The sequence below is a fragment of the Equus przewalskii genome, chromosome 16 (assembly GCF_037783145.1).
Source record: "Equus przewalskii isolate Varuska chromosome 16, EquPr2, whole genome shotgun sequence".
In the NCBI taxonomy this organism is placed as follows: domain Eukaryota; kingdom Metazoa; phylum Chordata; class Mammalia; order Perissodactyla; family Equidae; genus Equus; species Equus przewalskii.
This window is the reverse complement of record NC_091846.1, coordinates 68,688,123-68,700,865: the sequence shown is the minus strand read 5'-3', so window position 1 is coordinate 68,700,865 and position 12,743 is coordinate 68,688,123. Positions and strand designations below refer to the sequence as shown.

Below are 12,743 nucleotides of genomic sequence, written 5' to 3'. Positions count from 1 at the left end.
TTGATAGATTCATTTAATGGATCTCAAGGAAGTCATATGAATGGGGAGGGGGAGTCATTGTTGATGGCAGCAAGTTTGTGCAATTCCAGTAACGACTGAGTCTCATTTTCCCTGCATGTAAAGCGAACTCACTGCACTCAGGTGCTCCCAGTCCTTAACATCTGGTTTCCTGATGTTCTAAAAGAAGATTCTACAACCTGGTTCTGCAGCTTCATCTGTTTCTCATTATGTCCCTTCTCCTCAAAGGGTCGGCAAAGTTCTTCAAAGTCCCATCTCCCAGGGCAGAAGAGTGAGAAGGTTGGAAGATGTCCTCTGAGTCCTGGTGGTGGTGGCCACTCACAAGGAAGCCCGTGATAGGGCCGCGGCTCAGCAGCAGGATCAGGGGATGGGTTCTGAGTCCCCAGCTCCTTCCACTCTAGCACTGCTGAAGCAGGAAATGGGCAGTCACTTCCTGCGTGCTAACTCTAGCCCTCCCACCTTAGTTTACTGCTGTACGTGGGGCAGTGCCTGTAAACACGCTGCAACAAGACTTGTCCAGCTGGTAGCATCAGCCAGAAGAGCCTTGTTCACTGACTCACCTGCCTATGCCTTTGATAATAATGCTAACCAAAAACATTTAGCTTACATTTAGGAAGAAAAGCAGATTTGAATTCCATGTATACAACATCCATTGAAAGATAGCAACAAAAACTAGCTTTTAAAAACGAACATTAATCCTTCAATATATCATTTTTGACATATCTATCATACTTGTAACTCTTTTCAGAGAAATTAATGACCTATGACCTACCATAGTGCTATTTATTTATCATGGTCAAGACCATTCATGTAACCTAGACTGCTTTTTGCTAAAAATATCCAAAGGAAATAATAGATAGCACTTTTAGGAGCCTGTGTTTCTTCTTTACCAAATGATTCATTGTTAATGAGAATGTCAAATATAGCTATTGTCGGGTCAAGGAAAGAAAGGGAAAAAAAGAATCAAATGTGAGAAGGAAGATATGAAGGTCTAATGAGCAGGCTGAAGAAATCCAGTAGTATTTCAAAAGCTAGGGAAATGTGTAGAAACAACGACTTTTAGTGTTTAGACTTCAAATTACACAGTTAAGGAGAAAACAAACCAGTAGAAGGAAACAGGTTTGATTCTGTCAAAGTAACAGTATCTGAGAAAGCAAAGCATTATTTTCTACATACAGGTCGCATTGTAGGCACAGATGTTACGGCCACCGCCTATTCAGGCTGCAGGAGAAAAATACAAACATGGAAAAATATTTTCTCAGTGATATAAATATACACAGTAATGAAATACCAGAATACCCTGTTATCCACAGGCAGAAGGTAAGGAATTCATTCTGTTAGCAGAGGTTACTTATTCTGTTCATTAAAAACCAAAAAGCAGACCTTTATGAAGCCTTCTAAAGTTAATCATTAAAAAAAATCTTTAAGATCTGTAGCGCTTTCTAATTTTTAGTGTTTTGTGACTCCTGGCATAACATAATCTTAGCTAGTATATGTACCAGTATGAGGTACTGATAGCACAGATTTAAGGTAGTGGTAATTTTCAAGTCACAAATCAAACAGAACAAAGGAAGCAGATGCCCATTCATGACCATATAGCAACTTCGGGGCTGCATTATGCACAAGCTTTGTATCTTATATGGTGTGACCGACACAGAAGGGTTTATGTTTACCCACTTCCCCCAAATTGGCCCATGACCTAAATGGCATTCTTAGAGTCACCGCTTTCAATTAAAGCACTGATTATACGCCACAAAACTTAAAATACAAATGTTAAATAGCATTATCAAGACTACTCTATATATTGGCATTGAATAGACTATCAAATTAGCCAAAAGTTGCGACACTCAGAAAATGGCCTGACTAGGTAAATTCTGAAGTGACAAGAGTAAAAAACATTTAGATGGTACGTCTGCCTCCTGTGTTCATGGCACCATGGCAACCAAGATGAGTAAGACAGAGCCCCTGTCACCAAACACCTTACTCATAATCTCAGTGGGGGAGAGACAGACACATAAATGACCGCATTGTCAAGTATGAAGGAAGAGATCTTTATTAAAGAATTTTTAAAATCCTTCCCAGACAGGCGCCGGCCCGGTGGCGCAGCGGTTAAGTGTGCACGTTCCGCTTCCCGGCGGCCCTGGGGTTCGCTGGTTCGGATACCGGGTGTGGACATGGCGCCGCTTGGCAGCCATGCTATGGTAGGCGTCCCACGTATAAAGTAGAGGAAGATGGGCACGGACGTTAGCTCAGAGCCAGGCTTCCTCAGCAAAAAGAGGAGGACTGGCAGTAGTTAGCTGAGGGTTAATCTTCCTCAAAAAAAAAAAAAAATCCTTCCCAGACAGCCGATGCTCCCTGCTTTTCCGAGCAGTTTTGGTCATACCTGAAGCAAACTTCTACAAACTGGGCCCAGAAAAAGCCCTTTCTCCTGTGGGGTGTCATAATTCTCCACGATCGCTCAGAGAAGCCCAGTTGTGGCACTCAGACCACAATGCGACCCGACTGTCGTTCTCCTGGCGGGGTTGGGAGGGGACGTTGCTCAAACGAAGGAAGAGGCTCCTCAGCCTAACCAAGCACCTCCACACCATCAAGGCCCCTGAGAACAGGCCGTTCCCTCCGCCGCCCTTCGCACCGTCTTGCCTTCCTTTTCATTGTCTCGTTCATCTTCCCTCCCTCCTACGTCCTTTCCATTAATACTTTTACTTTATTTTTCCAACCGCCTCTCCAATGTTTAAATGTGGAATATGGTTACTTCAAAGTATAAAGAAGAAGAAAATAAAAGTTGTATCAAAACAGAAACTTGACCGTTTTAATCACTAAGCTAATTGTTCACTGAAGGAAAAATAAAATCGAAGAAACTTAACGGTGACCGACAAAACTAGTCTAGCGTCTGAATTTGGAGTTTTTTTAAAAGCTTTTCCTTGTTTAGTCAACCAGCCTAGAACAACAGTAACTTAACAGTATTATATATATAAAAAAACTAAATATACTGCAAGACATAATATCAATTTGAAGGGAACTTTTCTATCTTAAATCTTCTATGTGAGAGGTTAAAAAACTAGAGCTCCTCCAGCAACATCAATATGAGCAATAGCTAGTAATTTCAGTTGTAAGTTTAATGACAGCATCGATCTGCTTTCATAAGTGGCAGGCACTGAGCCCCTAAAATACAAGACGAATATTCTTCCAGATATAAGCAGACTAATGTTTCTGAAATCATCCCAAACAACGAATTTCAAGTATCAGATGAGTGTGAAAGAGAAATAGTTATTTCTTAACTCCGAGAAACAAAACTGGCGTCCAGGCCTGTGGCCAAGCGGTTAAAGTTCCACATGCTCCACTTTGGTGGCCCAGGGTTCGCTGGTTTGGACACCGGGTGTGGACCTATTCCACTCACCAACCATGCTGTGGAGGTGTCCCGTGTACAAAAAAATAGAGGAAGATCGGCACAGATGTTACCTCAGGACTAACCCTTCTCAAGCAAACAACAAAAAAGAGGAAGATTGGCAATGGATATTAGCTTAGGGCAAATCTTCCCCGGGGGAGGAAAAAAAAAAAGAAATAAAATTGTCTGTGAAATCCAAATAAAGACAATGCAATCACAGAGAAAAACTTGCTAGTCATTGCTAATATAGAGATCATAAAAATCGACTTTAAAAACATAAAAAATACCATATTTTTAAAAACAAGTAAAAAATATACAACCCTTAATGATAATGTAGTAAGGCCCATATTAACTACTAGACTAACAGCGTTTATCTGGATAGACACGGATGACTAAAATTTCTGTTATTACCTAACAGTGAAAGTTTTAGATTTGTCACAAAGCCCAGGAGACTGGAATTTTATTTGGATCAAAACTCAAAGTGTTACATTAACAAAAATCAATAAAATCTGATAAAAGTTTAAATCATTTAAAAAGACCACTGGTAAATAGATTTGTATTTATACACCCTCCTTGAATATACAACAGATAATGATGCAATGAAGATGACGTTTTTATCATATTTATTAAGATAACAAATTTATAAATTCAAAGACTCAGAGGCACATAGTTGAAAAGGCCAATACCATGGGAATAATGAAGTCAACACAGAAAAGAAGGTATGAATAGATACAACCAATACAAGATTTTTTTAAAAGCCACATCCCCCCAATAAACACATCATACGAATCATCCTTCAAAATTACCATGATAAAAAGTTATCTCCTTCAAAGAAAAATAATTCTTTCCACCTACCGAGCCTAGAAAATCCTATTTACAATAAACTGTCCTGCATTTCACCAGTATTGTTTAATATGGCCTCCTCTACTCTGCCATTAAAGTATTGAAAATTTTATAGCTACTGTATTTACAAAATGCACATAATATTTAAATTTGCTCTTCATTGAGAACAACTGAATATGTACTTAACCAAGTCACAATACAAATGTTTTAGTGTTGAAAACACATTTTGTGGGGACAGGTGTGCGGGAAGAGGTGTATTTAGAATTATGCTGTTTCTGAAGGGTTACGAGGCCAGTAAGTCTGATAAAACTCAAGGCAGTCACAAAAACAGGTCTTTGTTGATGAAGAATTTAATTTATTTCTGTTTTAACTTGACACACTGGGCTTCTTCAGTCAACTTTCACCACACTGTATATTTTGGTAACAAACCAAAAGCATGCAAAGAAGCCAATTGTTCCTATAAAAGAAAAAAAACAAAAATAAACCCTTTTTCAAAGGAAGTTTCATAATTTACACAAAAATACAGACTCAAAATGATTGGCTCCTTAAAAAAAGCCACAAAACTATAAACTATTACCTATCTGGAATGTACCATAGATCCATGAGTTTTTTTTCAAAGATACACAATCACCTCAAACCAACTTTCTTACAGAAGCTGATAGAAAGAACTTTTTATACTATAAGATCACCTAAGCTTTCTACAATACACATTCTTTTTCTTACTACATGCAAAAGATTGAAATTAAAAGATGAAAATGATGCCAATTTTCCCTTCCCATTTAAGAATATTTTCTTATCACAAAATGGAAAACTGCTATTAAAGTCAATTCAAGGTATATTACCAGGTTCATAGAATAATTAAATGGGAATATTTTCTAAGTACAGTTTTAGGAATTATCAATTTTCAAAGGATTATAATAAAGTAAAATAACTGAAAAGTTTTTACCAAGTGTTAAAAGTGATAAAATTGGGCTAACAAAGATGCACTCCTGCTGAAAATGAGAGGCGAGGTGGTGCCAGAGGACGGCACAGGTCTGCCACGACAGTGCGCAGCACCCTCGGACCAGTCACTGAAATGCCCAAGCCCACTTCTTTATCTTATCAGACATGATTGTATCCGCCCCAGCTACCTATAGATTATGCAGAGTAAATGAGATGATTCATGAAGAAACACACGCCTTGATTTTCAGGTATCTTCATCAGTCTAGATTCCAAAAATTTGAATGCTAGACAGGTGACAAAAATGAGGCTCAAAGGGGCTTAAGTAACTGTCTAATGCCAAGTGGCTGGTAATAGGACCAGAACTCAAACTCACTGCTACTGACTTCAAGTGTAGTACTCTTTTAGAGTATACCATGCTTAGATTTACTAAGCATAAATTCGGAGACTCTGTTTTGCAAAAGGATATATACCAAATTATGAAACTGCCTAACATATTTTAAGAAACTGAGGCATACCATTTTTTCCAGGATTACCCCCTGAAAATAGTCAACAGGTGGAGGTGCAGAAGAATACAGAAGGGGATATACATACCCCTTGTGAAAGTTTTATATTTAAAGTTCCAATGGTTTTCACCATTGGTTTAAATGTAACATAAAGAGAAGTACTGCAGGAGATTTTCTAAGTCAGGAGACATTCCTACGGGAAGTTGTAAATGTTATCATACTCATTCTGATATCATATGTGTACCGAGTACTTACTATGCACAAGTCACTGTGTACGTTTTGGAGGACATACAAACACTCCTTTTGGATATTCAAAGGGTCATTATTAAGGCTTGGGAAGAAGTCGTGGTTAATTTCAGAAAGGTAATGGTGAAAATATAAACTTTACGCCTAGCAAGAACTTAAGATAACAAGAGAAGATACTTTAAAATGAGAGAAAACATTTTACTACCATACTGACAACTCTAAGAAAATTAAGTTTACTTACTTTTGTTCTTACCAAAATACTTTAGCATTTTACTTTATTCTTTTTATTTTATTTTTTTCCTTTTTCTCCCCAAAGCCCCCCCGGGTACATAGTGGTATATTCTTCGTTGTGGGTCCTTCTAGTTGTGGTATGTGGGACGCTGCCTCAGCGTGGTTTGATGAGCAGTGCCATGTCTGCACCCAGGATTCGAACCAACGAAACACTGGGCCGCCTGCAGCGGAGTGTGTGAACTTAACCACTTGGCCACGGGGCCAGCCCCAGCATTTTACTTTATTCTTAATATGGGACAGATATAATGTACATACTAAAAGTGCATCTTTCCTTATGTGACAGATTAATTATTTTGTTTTGTAAAACAGATTGACAAATAAACTAGTGTCAGTTTGGGGTCCTGAATAAATGCAGACATACCCTACTTTAGAAAAATGCAAGACCTTGAAAGGGCTCACCACTCCCGTGTAGAGAACCTTTTCCACAAAGTGGAATACACTAAAAGTTATTGGCTTAACTGGTTGATTCAATTTGGTGTGGCTCCAAAATTTAGATTACAAAGTTTGTTTTACTCTGAATAAGTGAAAACACGACACTAAAAATCAAGAACAATAAAGTTTAGGTGATGGTTAAACTATCATTATATCACATGCCTGGAAAAACAAGACATTCACGAAGATCATTATTTTTTGTGTGTAGGTAAGGAATAAATTATTCTATATATGCATGAACACACAGATATAGAGGCATGAAAACAGTAATTCCTTGTTTCATAGCCTACTTCTGTTTTACAGATCATTAAGTAAAATTTATGACTGTGAACCTAAATCTATCACATAACCAAGATATGCACCACTCCCACACACCTACGCCACTATGTCTGACCAATGACCTGGAATACAGAATCGATGGAAGTGCCCAAAACTTATTATACACTGACACAGCAACAGGGGCACTTCAAAATACTATCTAATTCTCCTAAATGTTAACAGATAACTAAAAAGGAGGATAGTTCTAATTTTTTTTCTTTTTTGGCTCCTACACTCCCTCACATAGCATGCAACACAATCTTAGATAAAAATTTTAGATGTACATTTTTTAAAGAAAAGAAAGGTCTCACAATTTTCTTTTTTTAGTTGTTATTCCACAAATGTTTACCAAGCACCCACAGGGCTCTGAGATACAGAAAACTTTTATCTAGGTGGACAGAGAAGATAAACATATATAAAATAAATATCAATAAAATATATACTATATTCCACTAGGTACTTGGATTTTAAAGTGGAGATATAAACTTGTAGTTTAAAACTTCTAGAATAAGAGATGTCCTATGATTATCTTTTCTTGATGTCATTTATTCTCAGTCTCATCTTGACTTCACCTCCTCGATTTCTACTTACTCCTAAACTTAGGTAGTTAAGAGTGTTTTACCCTCTTTCTGAAATGGGCAAAAGAAAGACTGTACCAGGAAGAGGTTAACAGGGGAAGACCCTGACACGCACTGTCCCGGGGCCCCTGTACTGTTAGCACAACCATGGACCCTGTTCAGCCTTCTGCCCTCAGGTTCTGTGTCCTCACCTTCGGTTCACTGATACTCACCTCACAATGGGGCAGACCAAACAAATTATGCTTAGTTGCAATGAGGACTAACTACAGGAGTGCCAAGTAGTAGCAGCCTTCATAGGTTTTATAAAAGGAAAATATTCATAAATAATTTACCTAAAAACTTTTAACTAAAAATAATCATTTTAATTCTTACCGGTAAAAAGAAAGAAGATCAAAACCATTATCATGGTATACCCAAAGTACAGAATTGTACTTGCTGTTCCTGTGATTTGCAATTTTGAAAAGAAGTAATGTATTGCATATATTAAGAAATAAACTGCAGTAAAGCCGCTGGTAAGAAATGAACGCCATTGCCAATGATAATCCTAGGCAGAAAAGAAGAAATTAAAGAATTACTTTCCAATTAATAGATAACACGTAGCAGCATAAAGTTACAAAGCAAACAACTAAGTGAAATAGCCCCCAAAACCTAATTTTTGCTCTCAGTTTCATTCTCCTGGTGAACTTTGCCCATTTCCCTCCTCACTAAAGATGCTAAGAAGCACTCCTTATCTTTGGTGGAGCTACTCAAAGACTGGCTAAAAATGTGTAGGAAACTGTTAAACAGTTTATGAATAATGAAGCATCAGACTTTATCTTAAAATGTAAGCTTCCCAAAGAAAAGCAATGTATAAAGAGCTTACTTACATAGTTCAAAATCAATATTACTAGTCTAGTCAACTCTGAGGAAGAAGGTTATTCTATTAAGGACTGGTTGAAATCCATTTTGTTATTACTAACATAATTTAAACAAAGTAGGTTTTTAAAACAGCTCTTTCTCACTTTTACATAAAATGGCTTATAGTTTAGCAGGAGATCTTTTAAAAGAAAATACTTCACTATCTCTCCTACCCTTTGGAATACGTGAAGCTTAGAAAATCCTAAAGAACACAAACACAGAAACTACTATAGCTAATAAACAAATTCAGGAAAGTTGCAGGGTTCAAGATCAACATGAAAATCAGTTGTGTTTTTATACACAAGATGAACAATCTAAAAAGGAAATTAAAAAAATAATTCAATTTACAACAGCAAAATATCTAGGAATAAATTTAACCAAGGAAGTGAAAGATTTGTACACTGAAAACTACAAAACATTGCTAAATGAAACTAAAGATGACTTAAATGGAAAGACATCCCATGTTCACAGATTGGAAGACTTCATATTGTTAGGACGGCAATCCTCTCCAAAGTGATCTACAGAGTCAATGCGCTCCCTATAAAAATCCCAACCACCTGTTGTGCAGAAATAGAAAAGCCAATCCTCAAATTCACAAAAAATTGTAAGACTATTCACAAAAGAATCTTCAAAAAGAACAAAGTTGGAGGATCCTAATTCCAAAACTTACTACAAAACTATGGTAATCAAAACAGTGTGGTACTGGCATAAGGAGAGCATATATACCTCTGGAATACATTGGCAATTCAGAAATAAACCCCTACATCTATGACCAATGGATTTTCAACAAGGTTGCCAAGAGCATTCAATGAGGAAAGAAGTGTCTTTTCAACAAATGGTGCTAGGAAAACTGGATATCCACATGCAAAAGAATGTAGTTGGGGGGCGGGCTCTGTGGCCAAGTGGTTAAGTTCTCGCACTCCACTTTGGCAGCCCAGGGTTTTGCCGGTTTGGATCCTGGGCGCGGACATGGCACCACTCATCAAGCCATGCTGAGGTGGCATCCCACATGCCACAACTAGAAGGACCCACAACTAAAAATACACAACTATGTACCGGGGGGCTTTGGGGAGAAAAAGGAAAAATAAAAAAATCTTAAAAAAAAAATGTAGTTGGATCCCTGATACCACATACAAAAATTAATTTAAAATGGATCAACGACCTAAAACTATACATTTAGAAGAAAATATACGCGTAAATCTTTATGACCTTGGATTTAGCAATAAATTCTTAGATATGGCAACAAAAGAAAAAAAATAGATAAATCAGACGATCAAAATTAAAAATATGTGCAAAGGACATTATCAAGAAAGTGAAAAAACAAGCTAAAGAATGGGAGAAAACATCTGTAAATCATATATCTGATACAGGTCTAGTATCCAGAATATATAAGGAACTCTTACAACTCAATAAAAAATAAACAACCCACCTAAAAATGGGCAAAGGACCTGAGAATAGACATTTCTCCAAAGATACAGGGATGGTCAAAAAACACAAGAAAAGATGCTTAGCATCATTAGCCACTGGGGAAATGAAAATCAAAACCACAATGAGATACTACTTCATATCTACTAGGATGGCTATAATTTTTTAAAAAACAGAGAATTACAAGTGTTGACAAGGATGTAGAAAAACCGGGACTCTTGTGCATTCCTGGTAGGAATGTAAAATGGTGCAGCCATTACAGAAAACAGTTGGTTCCTCAAAAAGTTAAACAAAGAATTACCATACGACTCAGAAATTCTACTTCTACATATATACCCCAAAGAACTGAAAACAGAAACTCAAACAAATATTTGTACATGAAAGTTCACAGCAGCACTATTCACAATAGCCAAAAAATGGAAACAAACCTAACATCCATCAATGGATGAAGGGATAAAGAAATAGGGGTATATCTATACAATGGAATATTATTCAGCTATAAAAAGGAATGAAGTACTAATATATGCCATAATGTGATAAACCTTGAAAACATCCTGCTAAGTGAAAGAAGCCAGATACAAAAGGCCACATATTGTATGATTCCGGTTATATGAAATATACAGAATAGGTAAAATGTAGACAGAAAGCAGATTGGTGATTGCCAGGGTCTCGGGGAGAGGGGAATGGGAAGTAACTGCTTAACAGGTATGGGGTTTCATTTAGGGGTGATGAAAATGTTTTGGAACTAGACAGAGGTGGTAGTTGCACAACACTGTAAAGGTAGTTAAATGCCACTGAATTGTTCACTTTAAAATGATTAATTTGATGCTACATGACTTTAACCTAATTTTTTTTAAAAAGCATCTCAAGTTTAACAAAGTTAGATTTTATCTCTTGTATAGCAGATAACCATAAAAGAATGATTTAACACAACCTAAATCTTTAAAAATAAATTCCATCTATTACATAAGGATGCCCTCATTTTTGTCATGTTGCCATGACTATAACTAATTACAATGTAATCACCGAAATGTTTTAATGAATTTTTCCACTTAAAATGTTTATTTGTACTAAATTCTCAGACTAGAAATATCTATATATTACAAACAGAATATTAATGTTTGTTAGACACTTGAAACCACAAAAATAAAAATTCAGCATAATGAGCTATTCTCAGGAAATTAACATTTTAAAGTTAAGCTCTAAATAAACATACTGAACTGGAATACTATCTTAATTCAATCTTAAAGAGGGGTACATTTGATTTAGGAACACAGGTCAATTTCTATCTTAATAAATACATATCTACAGAAATTATTTCAATTAATAGTATTCAAAGTTGATTTATGCCAGAATTATAAACACGGTCTACAAATTAACATAATATTGCTAATACATACCTCTGCACATAGGTGGAAATAGCAAAGAAGTATAGTTGCTTCAGAACATGTAATGACCAAAATGATAAACACCAGAAATAGGAAGCCAAACATGTAATACATCTGGTGTGACCTATAATCAAACATGTCAAGATGAAACTATAAGTATTTTCTCTTAGACACAGTAAATGACACAATCTTTTTATTTTTCTTGAACTGAAAATGTGTGCTTTTTCTCTCAACTAATCAAAGATAAATTCTCACAGGTTTAGATGGTGATGGGGTGGGGGTGGGGCGGGGGAGGAAGGATATGGTAATGTTGCTGGACTTTGCCTTACTGCTCAACTAGAACCTGAAACAATTATTTATTCAAATATGCTTAGTCTACTTCTCTACTGGTGAGACAGATAAATTTGATAAAGAATTAATGGAAAGGCAGAACTAAACTAAGACAAGGTTACATTTGGTACATATTGTTTCTTATTATATGTGATAAAATCAGTTGAATTTAGAAAATATGGTAACAACCGGGAAGGAAAGACAGGTTCTAATCACTGAAAAGCTCAAATTTATTTCTGACCTTAAGCTACCTCAAACCTTGGTACTCCCTGTAATATATGTTAATGTGATAAAATAATGATCATAAAATACTGCAATGTGATATTACACCCTAACAGAGTGGCTCAAAATCACCACTGTGAGTTTTTCCATGCAAACAAGAAATTAGAAAACGAAAAGAATCCTGGGATTAGAAAGGACATTGAAGGTCATCTAGCTCAACCCTTCCTCCAATGCTTGCTCAAATCCTCTCTTTCAAGAGCTCACAGTATCTTCTCTGAAGCAGTACAGATTACTTATTTGAGAACATAGGTCTGGAGAGACTTGGGCTAATTTTCTGTCACACGGTGGCTGTGTGACATAGGCAAATTACTTCAAAGCCTCATTTTCATGTCTGTAAAATGGGGGTAATATCTATCTCATAGAGATATTATGAAATTATGTAAGGGTTACGAATTAATAAGCCCTCAATTAATAATAGCTGTTATCACTATGGAAAAGTGATATTCTATGGAAAAGATAAAATAACCTTTTGGCTCTTAAGATGTCTGATTATTGGAGAATGGCTTGCATTTATAAGATATAAACAGTAATCCATATCAACAAAAAAAGAAAGCTAGTAGTACATATATGGGAATGGGAGTAACAGGACTTAGTACTTAGCTTACCAAATGCTGTTCAGAATGAAGAAAAGCTGTATAAAGATGCACCCAAAGGGCAAAATCCCTCCCATGATAATACCAGGCAACGGCTTTGTGTAGAAGGACTGTTCAGGAATCTGACGTGGAATCTGATTGGTTCGAACTGGGTGTTCAATGGCCTTAAGTAAAGAAAGAAATAAAGGATTCACAGTCATGTATCTATTTTAAAAATTCTTCTTTGTACTAAATTATTTGCCTGCTTTTTCTCAGCTTCAATCCTGACACTA

General features: G+C 36.4%; 1 protein-coding gene across 1 annotated transcript in view; it reads right to left on the bottom strand.

Moving 5' to 3' along the window:
* Positions 1-4,009: 4,009 nt before the first annotated feature.
* TM9SF2 (transmembrane 9 superfamily member 2) overlaps positions 4,010-12,743 on the bottom strand; it is a 56,525-nt gene continuing 47,791 nt past the window's right edge. Inside the window, exons 14-17 of the mRNA XM_008516407.2 lie at positions 12,484-12,635; positions 11,279-11,390; positions 7,929-8,100; positions 4,010-4,703 (exon numbers count right to left, since the gene is read on the bottom strand). Of these exons, the coding sequence (XP_008514629.1) occupies positions 4,636-4,703; positions 7,929-8,100; positions 11,279-11,390; positions 12,484-12,635 (504 nt within the window). The 3' untranslated portion in view covers positions 4,010-4,635. The remainder of the gene's footprint in view (positions 4,704-7,928; positions 8,101-11,278; positions 11,391-12,483; positions 12,636-12,743) is intronic.